At 35.3% G+C, this 18,857-nt stretch overlaps 5 protein-coding genes across 10 annotated transcripts; all 5 read left to right on the forward strand.

Annotated features, from left to right (window-relative positions):
* The first annotated feature begins 1,091 nt into the window (after positions 1-1,091).
* LOC130999952 ((-)-germacrene D synthase-like) lies at positions 1,092-7,157 on the forward strand. Of its 2 annotated transcripts, XM_057925660.1 has the most exons (7): positions 1,092-1,280; positions 1,955-2,231; positions 2,911-3,289; positions 3,795-4,013; positions 4,408-4,552; positions 5,336-5,584; positions 6,346-7,157. In XM_057925660.1, exons 1-7 carry the CDS (start codon positions 1,149-1,151, stop codon positions 6,622-6,624), a joined length of 1,680 nt encoding a protein of 559 aa, XP_057781643.1. In that variant the 5' UTR covers positions 1,092-1,148; the 3' UTR covers positions 6,625-7,157. The 2 variants fall into 2 exon arrangements, with proteins under 2 accessions (XP_057781643.1, XP_057781644.1); XM_057925661.1 differs by lacking the exon at positions 3,795-4,013 and having other exon boundaries at positions 1,102-1,280.
* A 493-nt stretch (positions 7,158-7,650) lies between these two features.
* LOC130999954 (DNA repair protein RAD51 homolog 4) lies at positions 7,651-10,993 on the forward strand. 5 transcript variants are annotated; one of them, XM_057925663.1, is made up of 10 exons: positions 7,651-7,845; positions 8,140-8,207; positions 8,296-8,411; positions 8,482-8,563; positions 8,710-8,844; positions 9,266-9,376; positions 9,467-9,548; positions 9,877-9,947; positions 10,116-10,265; positions 10,678-10,993. In XM_057925663.1, exons 1-10 carry the CDS (start codon positions 7,758-7,760, stop codon positions 10,711-10,713), a joined length of 939 nt encoding a protein of 312 aa, XP_057781646.1. In that variant the 5' UTR covers positions 7,651-7,757; the 3' UTR covers positions 10,714-10,993. The 5 variants fall into 5 exon arrangements, with proteins under 5 accessions (XP_057781646.1, XP_057781645.1, XP_057781648.1 ...); XM_057925662.1 differs by having other exon boundaries at positions 7,657-7,845; positions 10,116-10,993; XM_057925665.1 differs by lacking the exon at positions 9,266-9,376 and having other exon boundaries at positions 7,678-7,845.
* A 571-nt stretch (positions 10,994-11,564) lies between these two features.
* On the forward strand, positions 11,565-13,107 carry LOC130999956 (pentatricopeptide repeat-containing protein At1g07740, mitochondrial). Its single transcript, XM_057925667.1, has one exon. It carries the CDS (start codon positions 11,621-11,623, stop codon positions 13,007-13,009), a length of 1,389 nt encoding a protein of 462 aa, XP_057781650.1. The 5' UTR covers positions 11,565-11,620; the 3' UTR covers positions 13,010-13,107.
* Positions 13,108-14,046: 939 nt separating this feature from the next.
* On the forward strand, positions 14,047-15,070 carry LOC130999957 (dirigent protein 10). The gene has a single exon (XM_057925668.1). The coding sequence runs from the start codon at positions 14,108-14,110 to the stop codon at positions 14,969-14,971; it is 864 nt and encodes a 287-aa protein (XP_057781651.1). The 5' UTR covers positions 14,047-14,107; the 3' UTR covers positions 14,972-15,070.
* An 880-nt stretch (positions 15,071-15,950) lies between these two features.
* LOC130999958 (60S ribosomal protein L35) lies at positions 15,951-18,273 on the forward strand. The gene is made up of 3 exons (XM_057925669.1): positions 15,951-16,103; positions 16,201-16,493; positions 18,079-18,273. Exons 1-3 carry the CDS (start codon positions 16,100-16,102, stop codon positions 18,151-18,153), a joined length of 372 nt encoding a protein of 123 aa, XP_057781652.1. The 5' UTR covers positions 15,951-16,099; the 3' UTR covers positions 18,154-18,273.
* Positions 18,274-18,857: the final 584 nt, after the last annotated feature.

The following is an 18,857-nucleotide window of genomic DNA, read 5'->3' on the forward strand; positions in this document are numbered from 1 at the left end:
AAATTGCCATTTCATCATAATATAAACATGGTACTAGTTTCCCCATCGATTGTCAAAAACATATATAGGGGAGCGGTGCAATGAGACCTCTCCTATTTATAGTGAGATCTTAGACACGATTTCGTGCATTTTTTTTATCAATCATATGGCTGATATTGTACCTAGAGGATGAATTTTTTTTCTCAGGGTTCGAATCCTGGAAGGAGCGAAATATTTTAAATTTCGTTATTCATTAGTATATACTGAATTGTTCATCTGTGTGTCTTTTTCATCAATATATATGTCTTATTCATTACCAATTTTTTAAAATTTCGTTATTCATCTATATATACTGTCTTGCTCATCAGTATCTATGTCTTATTCATTGAAAAATAAGGGTTTCAGTGTCTCACGAAAAATAAGGGTCTCTTTGGAGCACACCCCTAAACACTTTTGAATGAGTTTATTAGTTCCTAAACAACTTATAAGCCCAGCCAAACACCCTCTTAGTCGAACGGTACCCTATGTCCCTACACTTGACATTTAGGTATATTATGCTTGGTGGTTCATTTTGTATTTTACTTTTTAAAAAAATTAGTATAATTTTTTGTATATTTTTTTTTCAATTTCAATTTTATATGCTTTAATTAATATAATCTTTTGATTATGGACCAAGTTCATTCCATTCAATTATGGTATACAACTTTTTTTTTTTTATCATTTAAATCAATTTTAATTCATTGTTAGGGTTGACTATTTTCTATAAAAATGTAAATAATATTGTTACACGAAAAAAAATTGTGTAGATCTTGTAAGCGTGCAAGGGCATAATAATTAAAATAGTTATTATTTTCACATTTTTATCTACATGAATAGAGTTTCCTTTTATTATGTAGGAAATACTAGAATTTATTCCATTTGAGGAGTAAATGTGAACATAATAATCTAATAACTAGGAAGTAGTGATGAATAGTGTTATTAATAAAACGTGTTGAAAATTATTCTAAAAAAAATAAAACGTGGTAAAACACTTTTAAGAAAAAAATAAAACGTGTTAAAAAAATGTACGGTAAGTAAAGAAAAGCTTTTGTAACAAGCTACTGAAATAATCTATAAATACAACAAAAAATAAACTAAAATTATTCAAACACAATTCATAGTGAAAAAAAATGTCTCAAATATATGCATCTGCTGCTCCCATTTCTACAAAGAAAACAAATGTAGATGATATTCGTCGATCTGTAACATATCATCCCAGCGTTTGGAAAGATTATTTTCTTGCATACACTAACGATGTTACGGTAAATTTTTAATCAGACAGTAAAATTGCATCGACTCTTTATTTATTTTAGAGTATCTTTTTAAAGCGTATATATGGTATAGTAAATATTGGTACATCGTGGCGGATCCAGGGGCATAGGGGGCCGAAGCCCCCTCCTAATTTTTGAGTTTTTTAATAAGTAATATATGTAAGAAATACAAAGAAAAAATATAATATATTGTTTTAATAACTATAGTATCCACGTTAATTGCTTAACATTTTACAAAAATTGGTAAATTTGTGTTATTTTTGTCCCATTAATTTTTAATGTTGAATTTGTGTCAATCATCATTATTGATAATGAAATATTTTTTTAGAAGATGAACAATTTTTTTTAAATGCATAGATGAGTGATAGAGGTAGGTCTTTTTATATGCTTTCAATGTACTTGTTGTTGAATTAATGAAATGCGAACAACTATTTATTTTAGTAAGTGACTGAGTTCTAATCTTAAGCTAGCCCATTAAGATTCTCTTTGACATAAAAATGAACTGTTCGGAATGCTAAAAAATATTTGGCTCGGAGGCTCCCGTCTCCAAACCACCGTGTGCAAATACTTTCAGATGTCATACTTGAACAAATATATTCAGCCCCTCTAACGACAAATCATGGATATACATGCATGAATCATAAATGTTAATGTTGTAATATTAGGAAATCAGTGGTGATGAGAAGGAGCAACTCGAAAAGCAAAAGGAAAAGGTGAAGAAGTTGGTAGCCGAGACTCCAAATGATTCAACGGTGAAGATGGAGCTGATCGATGCAATCCAACGGCTAGGAGTTGGCTATCATTTTGAAAAGGAAATCGGGGAATCCTTGAGACAAATTCACGAAAATTATGAAATACAAAGTCGCAAAGACAAGGGCGATCTTCGTGTTCTTGCTCTTCGTTTTCGTCTGCTTAGACAGCAAGGTTACCGCGCCCCATGCGGTAATATTAACTCTATATAATTAATTGATTTTCATTAATTTATTCCCGACGCTCCTTAAAATTATGCATTTATTTCCTACATACTTTCTGTTTTTGAACATCACCTCACATATAATTGGACAATTATACCCTTGTAAATTACATTTATTTACAAGGGTTAATAGCGTTTTATGTCCCGAACTCCCGTTTTCTCCTAAAGAATTCTGAATTTTTAGCTTTTTTCATAAAATATTTCAAACTTTTTTTCTTCTTCTCAAAAACCCCGAGCTTTCGCCGTTTTCAATAAAATGTCCTGCTATACAATGACCGAAAGATGACTCGTTTCATCACAGAAGTATTAAATTATCAACTTAGTGGCGTAAGATTCACAACATGAATCAATTCGAGAATAGTCATCTTTCGAGTACCGAATTTCGTGTAGCGGGATATTTTATAGAAAATGCTGAAATTTCAAGGCTTTTTTGAAGGAAACGAAAGTTCGGAATTAATTGTTTATGAAAAACATCGAAAGTTCGGGACATAAAACACTGTTAACCCTATTTACAACTAATACATTACCCTCAATGTGGAACCCTTTCTCCAGTAATATCAGTACACTCAACAATTTTTTATTAAAACTTGTGTTGAGATATTCGTTGTACTCCTTCCGTCTCACAAAAACATGAAATTTTTGCGTTAGATGTGTTTGACGAATTCATAGACGAAGAGGGAAATTGGAAGGAGTCGTTGTTGATAAACGATGTTGAAGGGATGCTAAGCTTGTATGAGGCTTCGAATTATGGGATAAACGGGGAGGAAATTCTTGACAAAGCCTTAGAATTTACTTCTACTCATCTTGAATCTTTACTCTCACATCAAATCAACTCTTCTCTGTGTAAACGAGTGAAAGAAGCTCTGGATATGCCAATTAGCAAGACTTTGATGAGACTCGGAGCTAAGAAATTCATATATATGTATCAAGAAGATGAGTCGCATAATGAAATATTATTGAAGTTTGCAAAATTGGACTTCAATATTTTGCTGAAAATACACCAGAGAGAGCTACACCACATTACAAGGTCAGTAACGGACATACTCCCTCTATCCACAAAAAATAGTCCATTTTTGCCATTTTAGGATGTCCACAAAATTAGTCCGGCCCCTTCAATTAATTTTTGAAAACTATTTATCATATGGTGGGCCTTATTCTCCATTCACAATATAATTAATTATCATTATAAACACCACTTTTTAAGTAGAACCATTTCTCCACTCAAAATACAATAAATATTTTTATTGAAATTCGTGTCATCCTTTATTAGGACTATTTTTTTGTGGACGGATGTAATATTATTAAGATATATATGGAATTTGCATGAAATTTTTTGTATAATCATCGAATTTTCTTTGTGTGAGGATATCAAAATAAAAAGATATATATTATTTTCATGTTTTTATTTACATGGCTATAATTTCTTATTACTATATATTTTTGGTTAAAATAGTGCATTGCCTCTATTATTAATTACATAATATAAATGTGATATGTTTCAAACTAAACAAAAAAGAATATGCTGCATCCAGGTGGTGGGAGGATTTAGAGTTTGGAAAAAAACTACCTTTTGCAAGAGACAGAGTGGTGGAGTGCTATTTTTGGATTTTGGGAGTCTATTTTGAGCCACAAAACGACACTGCAAGATTATTCCTAACCAAAGTCATAGCTATAACTTCTATCCTTGATGATATTTATGATATTAAAGGAACTTTAGATGAACTCCGACGTTTAACCCATGCTATTCAAAGGTAGTATTAACCCCTAAATTTGTATCAGTTTAAAATTCTTTAAGATCACTATTTCAGAGCGATCTGCAAAAATATGTCAACTATATATTTTCGTGTTTGCTGAAATTGGCAATTATTTTAAATTTCAACAGTAGTGGGCCCTACATTTGGGCTCAATTCGACGTCCACATTTGGGCTCATATTAAGTGCAAAATAGTTTGATTGTGCCCATATATGATCTTCTAACGTTGAAATTTAAATTAATTGGTCTATTTCTGCCCATCTAAAAAATTTGGCATATTTTGGCAAATCTCCCTAAGATTGTTGTCTAATTTTTTTTTACACTCCACTGCTCTATTATTAATGTCCTAATTGTGATTAATAAAATTTAATTATTATCTCTAACATGGAGCAGGTGGAATATTAGCGCCGCAGATGAATTTCAATTGCCACCGTATATAAGAATATGTTACGAAGCTCTTTTAGGTGTTTATGAAGAAATGGAAATTGAAATGGCAAAACGAGGTGAATCATATCGCCTTCAATATGCGAAAAAAGAGGTATACACATGCATGATGGTTCGAAATATGTAAAATGGATAGTGAAAATTAAATGTTGGCTATCAATTTAATTTCATTAAATTCTAGCTAATTTTTGACATGAAAAAGACTTAACTAAATACTGTTACTCTATAATTGTCTATCGAATATAAATATATGGTACACTTGATACGAATTAATAGCGACTATACTCATACACGCCGTGGCTCGCAGCATATCCTAGTACACCTGGTACAAATTTGAACTATCTGTATCAATCGTACCACGACGTTGCGAGCCAAAACTGGTACAAATAGTTATCGTTCATACTAAATGTACCAAGACACAACGTTTGAAAGTTTAATTAAATTCTCAATGTGGTAACATGGTCAAATTGACCGTATTTACTCTATGGGGCAATTTTGTCTGAATTTTCGAAAATGGACTATAAGATAAATAAATTAAATTGATGGTCACCTTTTAATTTTTACTATCTATAATGAATATCTCAAATCTGACCTCTATTTTTGTGTAGATATGAAATTTGAGTGACAAATTAAACTAACCAAATAGGTCAATATAATTGTTTCACAAAATCTTGGGTACACCTGGGTGTACCGTACAACCGGGTTGACCCGTATCCAGAATAGTAGTATTATTTATATGGGTTGGGTTAGAATATGAGGTGAAATCAGGGTGCAGGTCAAACTTTAAGTAAAGGTATAACCCGGTTGTACGGTATACCAGGGTGTACCCAAGACCACGTCTAATTGTTTTTTTATATATATATTATATTTTTTGCAGATGATAAAGCTGATAACGGCATATATGAAGGAGGCAGAATGGTGCTATAGCAATTATGTTCCAACAATGGAGGAATATATGAAATTGGCACTTGTATCTGGTGCTTACATGATGCTATCAACAACCTCTTTAGTTGGAATGAGAGATCCTATTACCAAAACTGATTTTGATTGGATTACAAGTGAGCCACCAATTTTACGAGCCTCATCGATTATTTGTAGATTAATGGACGACATGGTGGGACATGGGGTAAGTTTTTTTTTTTGTTAATTATAAATTTTTTATAAATATATTAAAAATAAAATTTCAATTTGAAATCAATTGCAAAATTGAGTGGTAATTTTGTGATTATAATAAAATTGAAGATTTATTTGTATACTATATTGTATATTAATTTGTTGTATTCGTATTTTTTTTTTATGAATATTGGATTTAAAATGTAAAAGATCCCGACAAGCGCGTTAATTTAGTTATATTTTATGTAAATATTGTAGACTTGTAGTTAAAATATAAAAGTTATGCTTTTTTAAAGATTAAAATTTTAAAAAATCTTCTCTCCTCTCTCATCCTTTTTTGAAGTCCATTTTTCTTTATTAATTTTCTTTTTACTTTTTTATAATATAAGTTTTTATTATTGTGAATTTTTTTAATTTTTTATTTTATATTCAGCTAAAATTATACTTCATCTGTATCCAAAAATATTCACTTTTTATTTTTTGACACCACTCTACTCATAATAAAGTGAGAGTGAGACTAGCTCCTTCTCCACACACACACACACTCACCTAATATTTTTTTAAACTCGTGCCACCAGAAGCGCCACATATTTTTCAGGGATAAAATGTATTCATAATTTTTTATATGAGAATTGAGTTAGCATCTATTTTATATATAAAAACAATTTTCCCGCGCATTACACTCATGCAAATGCTAGTTTATATACATGTATTGATTTCATAATCATAACCCCAAAAGATAATATTTTGTACATGAATTATTAACATGTATAGATTGAGGAAAAGATCACAAGCGTGGATTGCTACATGAAAGAAAATGAGTGCTCAAAGATGGAAGCTTTTAGTGAATTTGGGAAGCAAGTGAATAAAGCATGGAAGGATATGAACGAAGAGTGCCTCGAGCCAAGGCCGGCATCTATGCCGATTCTTATTCGCATTTTCAATCTTGCTCGTGTCATAAATTTATTGTATGTTGATGAAGATGCATATGGAAATTCCAGCACTAAGACCAAAGAGTTGGTTAAATCTGTGCTCGTGGAAACCGTGGACTAAAGTACTATATAATCATATTGGAATAATAAATGTAACTCACATGTAAGTTTATAACATTTTAGTGCAAATTGGGGGCGATGGTCAGGCCGGAGCTCTTCGAGGGATCATGTCTTCTTCCATTGCCATTTTGGGCGTCAGGACTTGGGCGATGGTTAGTCCGGAGCTCATGCATGGTTTCGTCGCCTCCTGGTTGTTATTTTTCTTTTTTCCAGTTTATTTCTAGATGAGTACTCTTTTTCCTCTGCAAGTTTTTTCCCTATGGATTTTGCTTGCAGAGGTTTTAATGAGGCTCGGCCCTTAATTTACTTCATCTTTATGCTTTTAAGGGTTTCTTAGATTCCTTTTCCTTTTCTTTTCATATAATCGCATTCAATCTAATGTGAGCTGGGGGGTGGGGGATGGGGGATGGGGGATGGGGGTTGTTGAACCTTGTATCTCTATTTTCATAAAAGTTATGACATTCAATAAAAATAAATGCCATGATGTGTTTACAACGGCCTATGTATATTCAATAAAATTTATGCATATTTTTACTTTTTGATACTTTTTTAAATTTATGTACATTTTATTTTTGGATGTTGTCCCATATATAATTTGGACAATTTTGCTTTTGTAATTTACTCACAATTTACTTAACAATACCCTTAGGGAGGTGTTTGGTTTAAGTGATAAGACATGATTGATAAAATAATTCACTTTAATCAAGTGTTTGACTTATATGATTGGACCCGTAATTGATAATTCAATTTGCATCTATTCATCCAATTGGATGGATCATTTAATCATTCCTCCAATCCTATCAATCTTCTCAATCATATGTGAGACCATTTCCACATTATCAGAGCATCTACACCTAAATACGAGTAATTTTTTAAAATTCATGCCGAAAAGAAATTGCTCAATTTTCGCAGGAGGGAGAGAGTATTTGTCAAACCCATTGTTATATGACAATCCAATAGGATTAAAATTGGAAACTTTAAACTCAAAAAAATTACAATCCGATTCTAAAAAAAAAAAAAAAAAAAAAAAAAAAATCCGAATAATCGTTGTAAAGAAATGGCGCTCTTTTTCCTTCCTCTCCTCCTTTTTCCCTCCATTTATCTGTTTTATTTTTTCCAATTAGGGCAAAATAGATGGCGCCATTAGAAGATTTAGAGCGAATCTATCCGATCATCGATTCCGATTTCCGCATGTTCTGTGCTTCTCACGGCATTTTCACCGGTTCGTTTTCTCCTCTTATTTCTAGTCTCGTGCAAGCAATTTAAGTTGCTAATTGGTGTCAGCTGGAAGAAGAATTAAATTTTGTGACTTTTTAAGCAAGCTTATCTTTTGGGGAATTTTCAGCAGTTTTTTGTAGTTCCAATGTTGATGTCTCGATACACGATAATGATTGTGAAAAATACATGGCTCAAAGTGTGAATTAAAATGTGTCCAGTTAATTGGAATATATAATAGGATCAATGGTTTAGACGTTAATGCCTTTTTAGTTGATCTTGCTTCTTATTCGTTTCGCAGATGAAGATTTCCTTTTGCATGATCTTTCTGCATTAGAGGCTTTTGCTGCACCGGAAAAATTGAAACAGGTTAGCCATTTTAGCTGTAGTGACAACATATTTCGATTACAAACTTATTATAATATGTCTGAGTTTTGTGTGTTGTTCTTGGAATTAGGGAATTAAGCAAATAATCTCTATAATGGAGAGTCGGCAACGACCTTGGCTAAATGGTCTGGAATTGTTAGAAGATGCTCAACTTAACAAGTGTACTCTATCGACAGGATGTGAAAGGTAACTATTATATGCCTATAACATCATACAGTGGGCAAGCATAGAAAGATGATAACGGGTTTTGGACTAGGATTGATGTGCTTCTGCAAGGAGGACTACGCGAGGGTCATGTAACGGAGCTAGTCGGGCCATCATGCTCTGGTAAAACTCAAGTATGAGTCTTGAATCAATAAGTTAAGAAAACTAGTGAAGATCAAGAAAATGTCTGGTTGTTGTAGCTGCTGATATGGAATTAGCAGTTCATTAAAGCTGACATTTTGAGTCCAGTATTCTTCTCTTAGAAAAGTTTACCTTGTAGGTTTGCCTCAAAGCTGCATCACATGTGGCAAGGAACTCTTTGGGAAAGGTGGTCTACTTTGACACAGGCAACTCTTTTTCGCCTAAACGCATTGCTCAGTTTCTCAGTCTGTCATCAGATGCTTCAACTGCAGAGGTGAAATAATCAAATTGAGATTGTTGTGCTTTTGTCTCTTTCTGTTGGTCTATTGATGTCAAAGAATTTAATTGTAGTGGAGTTGGAGGTTTTTCCTTCTTTGTTGTATATGGAATCCAGCTGCCTTAAAGTTGTTTGAATCTTCCTCTTATTAATTTTGGTAATGTAGTTTGAATTTGGTAAAGGCATATGCTTTGCATGAGTGTATGCTGCTTTATATATGTTAAAAAGTGGTTAACAAAAAGAACTGGTGATAGCTACTCATATATGGTTGTTCTCGCATCCATATATTGGCACAGCTAAAATGTTGTGTCCTCTCTGTAAGTAAGACTGGGTTTCAACTCCTGTCATTCCCTCCTTATTTCGGTAGACTTCTTTCGTGTTAACACTTTGATGTGCCTTCATTGTTGTCTTTTTATAGTTCAACAAAACTGTCGAACGGGTTATGAGAAGCATAGTTTGCCACTCTGTGTTTGACATCTTTACCCTCCTTGATATGCTCCGCCAGTTAATCAATAATTTGAAATCTCAGGTTTTGTATCATACTTCCGATTTCTGTCTCCTATTTGTTAATCACATATGTTTGCTTTGATGGTCGTATAAGATAATACTTTTTCTGCAGATTGATTTCCAGGTGAGGATGCTTATCATTGACTCACTCTCATCACTTATAGCTCCAGTTCTTGGAGGTGGCGGTGCACATGGTATACATCCAGTTTACACACTAATCTTTCGATTTTGGCACAATCATTTTCTATGAGGGCCCAACTAAAATACAGCCATGGGTATGATAGCTTATTTGCATCAAACCACAGAACACTTTTCTTTCTTGTTAGTTTTAGCCTTTTAGGTTGTGTGGGATCAACAATTCAACAACTCTTAATCGTGTTATATCATGATGCCATTTGTTAATCCAAATGAATTTTTACTTGATAAATTAAGTTGTGGGGGATTGACAAAATCTTTTCACTGTTTGCTTAGATATGCATGGCTTGGGCCTAAACTTTTTTGCTTCTTGGCCAATATGTATAGGACATGCCTTAATGGTTACTGCTGGATTCTTGTTAAAGGAGATTGCACATGAGTTTAACGTCTGTGTCGTGGTAATTGTTGCCTTGATGCTTTAATCTTTGTATACCACTTGTAATTTCTGAGAAACTATGATATTGCTGCCTTGGGCTAGATCATCATCCAAATCAACAAATACCCAGGGAGCAATACAGATCCATTCTTCTTCCTAGAGCCAACATACATTTACTTTTCTGCTTCAGGTGACGAACCACATGGTGGCCGGAGAAGCTGGTATATCCAAACCAGCACTGGGAGAGAGCTGGAAGAGCATTCCACATGTTAGGCTTCTGTTATCCAAGAAGTATTCAACCAATGGTACCTGCATCACAATACTTAAACATCCATATCTGGTAGGTATCTCGTCTTCCCGTCTTCTTACCTTAGGCATGCTGTTCATACATTGCATAACTGTCTCATTAACAACACGGTATTAACATTAGTGATGTCTCTTGCCTGGCGCCCCTTACGAGGGACGGTGAAGCACTAGATGCGTGTCGAGAACAAAACTTAAAGAGTGATGACAAACAGTAAATTTCTGTCATGTGTGGTTAGATTGTAGTATATGAAAACTATACTCTGAAAATCAACTTCAGATTCTGCTTATAAGAACTAAGGGGAATATGTGACTCACCTAAAAGCATGATTATATTTTTTTTTCATGATCCCTCTTCATTGCACTCTGCTACAAGATTTCTGTGACATCAATATTCGAAAAGTTTGTGATCTGATGTTCTTGTTTCTCTTCCTCGGACTACTGAAAAGGGCACAAGACTTTGTGATAATGTGAAAGGAGATTGATGAGGAAATGTATGTAGAGTGAGTGAGTGGAGATGATGCATGAAGAAGAAGAAGAAGAAGAAGGTTGTTTATGTGGAGAAGTATTGAGTCTGTCCTCTCATGTCAATTGGAAAATAGGCTTCAAATATATATTCAACCTCTTTATGGTGTATAGTTAGACTATAAACTTATTTTGAAGTATAAAATATAGTAAATTGTTCACGTGATGAAATTTTGTATGAAGCATGATGAATTTGTTAGTAGAAAATAATGAACATAAAAAATGGATTTTTCGCCTCCATATGATTTGAACTTCGTAGAGAATTATGCTCTAGCAAAGTGATAAATTACAGTAGATCTCCATGATTTAAGATTGAAAATGTTTCTAATTTATATTTTACAATGATTTTTTAATTTTTGTAATCTCTCTCTTCATAACCTGTATATATATGTACGTATATCATTTGTAAAACTATTCTATGAAAGTAGTTTAACACAATGGTACTCATATTAACCTTAGAATTTGTATCATTTTTTGCCTACATTACCCTCTTAATTTTTTGTAAATTTCAACTTTATTTTTCACTTTATTATTCTTTTTATTTTCATACATTATAATTATCTAGTGGATATTATACTTTAAAAATCAATTAATTGTTTATTATCTATATGCATCAACTGCAAATATGCATCCTAAGTAATTTATAATTTTTAAAATTAGGATTATTACTGTGTATCTTTAATCTTAAAATCAGAAATTCAAAGGTTTAATGAAATGAAGGTTTTCGACTTTCGTCATTCCAAAACAAAAATAAAATTAATTAAATAAATGAAAAATAAAAATAAAATAAAACAAAAATTCAATTATACTTGACACTTTTGCATCTCTCTCTCTCTCTCTGCATCCGTTTTCAATCGTTTCATCATCATGATAAATCCACGATTCAAGCTCGCCACTTTCAAGCTGCAAAACCAGTTGCACAAATTGATACACTCTAATCACATCCATGGCAACGCTCGCATCAAACCCAGAAAAGCACCACGGCCTCACAAGTTCACAAGAAATCAGCTCCGACCACCCATCCCGTTTCTCGACCATCTCAAACAATGCACGAACCCCGACGAATTCCTCTCCGCTTTCAACGATTTCAACGAGATGGGCTACAAGCACGACTACCCTTCTTACGCTTCTCTCATCTACAAGCTCGCTCGCGCCAGACGATTCGACGACGTCGACGCCGTTCTCGATTATATCCGATCCCGCGACATCCGATGCGGCGAGCCTATGTTCATCGGGTTAATTCGGCATTACGGGAAGGCCGATTTGATCGACAAGGCAATCGAGACTTTCCGCGAGATGGGGAAGTCGTATAACTGCGCGCGAACGACGCAGTCGTTCAACACGATTTTGAACGTTCTGGTTGACGGCGGGCGAATTCCCGATGCGATCGAGTTGTTTGCGAAGGGGCCGAAGATGGGATTCAGGTTGAATTCGGTTTCGTATAATGTGATGATCAAAATGTGGTTGGGGAATAACGACTGGGAGAATGCGATGAAGGTGTTCGACGAAATGCTTGAGAGAGAGGTGGAGCCTACATTTGTGACCTACAATTCCCAAATTGGGTTCTTGTGCAAAAGGGGCGAAATTGATGAGGCGAAGGGATTGTTTGAGGGTATGAGAGGGAAAGGAAGGCGAGGAAATGCTGTCACTTACGCGTTGTTGATGGAAGGTTTATGCTCTTCCGGTAGGTTCAACGAGGCGAAGAAGCTGATGTTCGATATGGAGTACCACGGCTGCAAAGCCGAGCTTGTGAACTACGGTGTTTTGATGAGTGATCTGTGCAAGAGAGGATTGATTGATGAAGCGAAAGGGCTGCTTCTTGAGATGAAGAGGAGGAGGATTAAGCCCGACGTGGTGATGTATAACATCTTGATTGGTTGTTTGTGCAAAGATGGTGCAGTTTTGGAGGGGTATAAGCTGTTGGTTGAGATGCAGGTGAAGGGCTTGAAGCCTAATGCTGCCACTTATAGAATGGTTGTTGATGGCTTCGTTAGAGTCGAGGATTTTGCAGGCGGTTTGAAGGTTTTTAACGCGATGCTTCATAGCAACCATGCTCCGCGGCTTGAGACTTTTCGTTGCCTGTGTAGTGGCTTGTTGCGGCGTGGGAGAATGGATGAAGGGGGCTTTGTTTTGGAGGAGATGAAGAAGAGGAAGATGAGCTTAGGATGGGATTTGTGGGAGGTTTTGGCTAGTGATTCATGCAAGGATGATGGATTTGCAGTTGAGAGTTTATCTCATCTTGTTGCTTCACTTTGATCAAGGAGGAGAGGGATGTGATTGGTTGTTTGTGATATGCCATGTTACCATTGTTAGTAAGAGCTCCTCATTTAGATTGAGTAGTTGCTTCTTCATTTAACACTATCTTCTCACTTTCAAATATTCATTTCGTCCACACAAAAATTGTCAGACAACACGAGGTTTGATAAAACATGAGTAGAATTATGAGTGGAGTAAGGGTTTAATTTTAAATGTGATCGTGTTTGATAAAATGTGAGTAGAATTATGAGTGGAGTAAACGTGAGTGGAGTTGTGTGAATCCTACAAGTATAAATAAAACTGACAATTTTTTATGGATGAATCGAAAAAAAAAATTTGTGAAAACTGTGATCATGTCTCCTTAATATTCTATTTCAAATTATAAAAAAGAAAAAAGAAAAAACAAAAAATTCTAAGTAGCCTCTTTCTGCTGAAATAGAAATTTTATTGAAAAAGAAAAGAACAAAACCCTTGAAAGCACAAACGCAGACTAAGGGCCGAGCCTCCAAAAGAAGAGCTCAAACGAAAGAAAACGACACAGCAACGAAAAACCAAAACAACACTAAGAGAATAACTCTTTCAAATTGCAAATAATTTATTAATCAAAATATTCAACCTAGTATGAAATCTGTTATATAATACTCTCACCGTCTCATTGATAATAACTCGTTATTTTTTAGCATAGTTATTAAAAAGAAGAGTGATTAAAAGATACAAGTAATAGAAAGTATTAGAGGGCACAAAGAAAATGTGATTTCCTTTTTTAGAACAGACCATTATTAATAGAACATACGAAAAATGAAAGTGAGTTGTTGTCGATGGAATGTTAACATTGGAAATGCCCAAAAGAAAAAATATCAGACTTTTTTTATTTTTTATTTTCTTCGAAGAAATCTTGGTTGTACATTATACCCAACCACTGCAAACGAAGACATGCACCTAATCCATCCCATCAACTCCATAATTAATCACACACTTTTGGTTTGATTTGGTTTATCATTGCTACTTAATCCCTCCATTCATCTCTATATATTCCCACCCTCAATTCTTTCCACAATCGCACCAACACCAAAAACATCAAACACCTTCTAATTTACTATGGCGTTTCAACTCAAATCCACCATCTCCCTCCTCATCCTCGCCCTCGCCATCTACTCTGCCGCCTCCGCCCGAATCCTCGACGAGGAGGCGGCGGACCCCACCGCTACCACTCCCGCCATCAATGCCGGGGCGGGAGCGGGAGCAGGGGCAGGCGCGGGCGAGCACCCACTAACCTTCTTCATGCACGACATACTCGGCGGGAGCCGGCCCTCGGCCATCGCGGTGACGGGCATCGTCGCCAACCCGGCCGTGGGCGGGCAGGTCCCGTTCGCGAAGCCCAACGGCGCCGTCCTCCCCGTGAACAGCGGCGTCCCGACCAACAACGCCAACGGCGGCATCGTCAACAACAACAACGTCCCCTTCCTCACCGGGCTGAGCGGCTTCGCCTCCAACGTCGGCACCAACAATAACAACAACAACAACAACAACAACAACGGCATCATCGGGGGCATGCCCGGGTTCCCCGTGCTCAACAGCGCGCAGTTCCCCTCCGGCAGCACCCTGCAGAAGCTCATGTTCGGCACGATGACCGTCTTCGACGACGAGGCGACCGAGGGCCACGACCTCGGGTCGGGGCTGGTCGGGAAGGCGCAGGGCTTCTACATCGCCAGCTCCGAGGATGGCAACAGCCAGACCATGGCCTTCACCGTGATGTTCGCCGCCGGGGGCTACGCCGACAGCCTCAGCTTCTTCGGGGTGCACCGGACCGCCGTGGCGGAGTCGCATCTCGCCATCATGGGCGGCACCGGGAAGCACGTGAATGCGAAGGGCTTCGCCAAGGTGAAGACGTTTCCCGGCGGCGGGCACGAGACCGATGGGATGGAGACGCTGCTGCAGATCACCGTTTATCTTGCTTACTAGCTTCCATTTTTCTGTGTTTTTCTTTGTTTGATTTCGGAATTTGTGTGCTAATATGTATGTTGCTCTTCTTCTTGTGAAAAAAAACACTCCAATTCTCTATATTTATCCAAATTTGATGCAAGCAATATTTTATTTGTCGATTAATACGCGAACTTTCAACATTTTAGAATTTGACCCTGACTCGAATTAAAATTCTGACAACAATTAATTTAATGTGGAAGTCGGAGTTTTCTTACGTGGCATTTTCAGCCGACGATTAAGACGTTGCATTTTATATAACATAAAAATGATGTTATTTTCTTCATCTAAAATCACGTTCTCAGAATCGTACTACTTGCAAAATACTAATATAGTAGATGAATAAAATGACGTCGTTTTTGTGTTATATAAAAAACAGCACAACAATTTATATAACATAAAACCAACGTCGTCGTTTTCTTTCTCTAAAATCATACTGCTCTCAATATTACATGAAAGTACAGAGAAAATGGCGTTGTTATTGTGATATATAAAAAATACTACAATGTTTTAATTATCGATTGAAATGTCACATAATACAATTATTGGGTTCATGTATAACTATTGCCGCCAGAATTTTAATTCGGGCAAACTTTCACATTATTGAAAATTCATGTATTAATTGACCAAAAAAATAATGTTAGTTAGACGGTATATTTCGTATATTTACATTAACATTGATAAAATGGTGTCTTTTTTTTTTTTTCAATTTATACGAGCACTATATTTAAGTTTAGTCATGTTAGTTGAAAGTAATCCTTCTCTTGAATGTGAAAATCAGATAATTACGGAGAATTATAAAGAGAAACATAGTATATGACTTTATACTTCAACTAATATTGAAGTTAATACATGATATGCAAAAAATCTAAAAATCAATAAATAAAGTGTTTACCTAAATTCAAATTAAATGAATGATTGATCCAATAATATTGGGCTCTTCTCAATTTGATGGCCCATTAAGTTATGTCTTATTTCAAAATGAACAGAGCCCAAGCCCATGTCGATGCATAAATACATTAGGGTTTTTACGCTTCGTTAGCGGCATTTCACTCCTCTCTGCTCATCGCCCAAACCCTACATTCCAACTCAAGGAAGAAGAAATTCGAGATGGGTAAGAACAATAATTATATCTTTAACTGATCAAAAATGCATCTATTTCAAATTCTTTTCGTGAATTGATAGTTGTCTCTTTTACTTGAAATGTTCAGCGAGGATTAAGGTTCACGAGCTGAGGCAGAAGAACAAGGTGGAGCTGCTGGCGCAGCTGAAGGATCTGAAGGCGGAGCTGGCGCTGCTGCGGGTGGCGAAGGTGACCGGCGGCGCTCCGAACAAGCTGTCGAAGATCAAGGTGGTTCGGCTCTCGATTGCGCAGGTGCTGACCGTGATTTCTCAGAAGCAGAAGTCGGCGCTGCGAGAAGCGTACAAGAACAAGAAGTACTTGCCTCTCGACCTCCGCCCTAAGAAGACTCGCGCCATCCGACGCCGCCTCACCAAGCACCAGGTATAATTCGTTTTATGATTGAGATCTATTGAGTGAGATAATTGCCTAATTAATACCGATTATCTGCTATCTACATTTCGTCTGCTGATTTTTGTTATTATCAACTAATGATAGGTTTGCATTTTGTCTTATCGGTTGTGGAAGTTTGTGAATGTATGTGTTAATGTCAACTTAGTGACTGCTGATGATTAATTTTTCATGAACTTATATACAGATACTCTGTTTGATTATATTTTGTCACATGTGTGGATATCATAATGCAAATTCTTAAGTTGCATTGGTTTAATGGTTGCAGTTGTGCCTCTATTCATTTAGGTTGTGTTATTTGGTAGTTCATTTAGCTACAAGTGTGTTATGATCGAGTGTATAACCTTGATGTTTTGCTTGTAGTCGCCTTTTGTCTGCCTAAAAAATCTCTGAGAATCATGACTATATCTTACGTTTTAAGGAGTTAAGCTAACATTTTCCATTTAGGGTGTGTTTACTTTGATAGAAAATGTTAGAAAAAGTATATTTTCCATCATTTTCACATGTTTCCTATGATGGATAATTTTCTTCGGTTAGGCTCGAAAATTTATTCGGGCAGCCCCTTTTCACCCCTTTTCTCACAAATGTTGGATAATATTATCCTATTGGGAGGGTATGAAAATATTTTCCAACATTTCAATTTGTTTATTCATCCATTTCTAACAAAGTAAACACATGATAAAAAATGAGAAAAGGATAATATTATCTCACCTTTTCTTATCCATCATTTTCAAATGAAAATTTTAGTACCAAAGTAAACACACCCTTAAATGACATGTTTCTTATTCAGTTATTGATTCTCCTTCACCAATAGTTCACTTTGTTACTTTATTTCTCTTAGGGTGCGTTTACTTTTATGGAAAAGCAGAGTAAAAGTATATTTTTACCTATTTTCCACCATTTTCACATGTTTACTATGACGGAAAATTTTCTCTGGACATGTGGAATATTTTCCTGTGCAGCTCATTTTTTCTCAAATGTTGGAGAATTTGTGAAAATATTTTCCAATATTTTCTCATCTTTTCATCTCTAATAAACATATGAAAAAAAAGAGGAGAAAATGATAATATTTTCTCATCTTTTCTTATCCATCCTTTTCTAATGAAAAATTTACAACCAAAGTAAACGCTCCCTTATAGTTTTGGCAGATTTCAGAAATAACTAAAGTATAATAAGGGTAGAATTGTGAAAGGCTTTATAATTTCTATATGTTTGAGTGTGTTATTCAATAACAGATATTGATTTTGGGTTGTAGTTTCTCTCTTCTATAGTTCTATTACTTGAGTGTGGCGGCAAATTCTTGATACTGTGTGCTATATTCTGAATTTTTCCCATGTTTGCACGTTTTAGATACAGCTCTATATATATATGTTTGTAAAAAGTTTTTATGCTCGGTTGCGAAGCCTGTGTGTTTAAATTCACTGCAGCATCTCATGCTATTCTTAAATGACAAACATATACATTTGCATTATAAGTGAATATGCTCAGGTTTTTGTATTTACGAATTACCTACATTACTTTCAGTGCTTCTGACTTTCGATATTGGTCCTTGTTTTAGGCATCTTTGAAGACAGAGAAGCAGAAGAAGAAAGAGATGTATTTCCCTCTAAGAAAGTATGCTATCAAAGTTTAAGTTAACTACTTTTGATTGAAGCAATTTTGTGTCTGATGCCCGATCTTACGGATGACAATATTTTGTTTCAATGAACTCTTAGATTTGCAATTAGTTCAATGGTGTTGTTGAGACATGAAATCCGAGCATCATCGTCCCTTTTTACGCATTGTCATTATCATCTACCATACTAAAAGGCCATGATAGCCGGCTAACTTGCTTCGTTTTTTATGTTTTTTTTTATATGTGCGTTTCTTCGTTGGTTTTTGAATCTTTTTCGAGCTTCAGCATTTCATCATTATTAATGCTGGCATTATTGAAGCATATGGTTGTAACATTCTTTGAAAATAGAATAGTTAAAAAGATGAATGCTCATTTGTGTGTGTGCTTAAATGGTTTCTTGTTTTTCTTTTCCTTTTGTAAGTTGAAATTTGTGAGTGTAATGGGAATTGGAATCTAAAGAAGTCTATCTTTTTAGGCCATAGTGCTATTAGGACTGACTTCAATAAAGGATATTTGTAATTTAGGTCAAATTCATTATCATGTCTTTGCACTTTATTTTATTTTATCAAGTCTTCGTCTACTTTTTATCTTCAATTTTAATAGGTCTTTACTTAATGGTCTATTTAACTTTTTCGTTGTGTTTTCCGCATTTTACATTGTCTCGTTCCCTCTTCTCCGACCACATATTTATTTATTTTTTTTTTTTTTTGAGGGAATTCCTG

This window comes from Salvia miltiorrhiza, chromosome 8 (genome assembly GCF_028751815.1).
Source record: "Salvia miltiorrhiza cultivar Shanhuang (shh) chromosome 8, IMPLAD_Smil_shh, whole genome shotgun sequence".
Lineage (NCBI taxonomy): Eukaryota > Viridiplantae > Streptophyta > Magnoliopsida > Lamiales > Lamiaceae > Salvia > Salvia miltiorrhiza.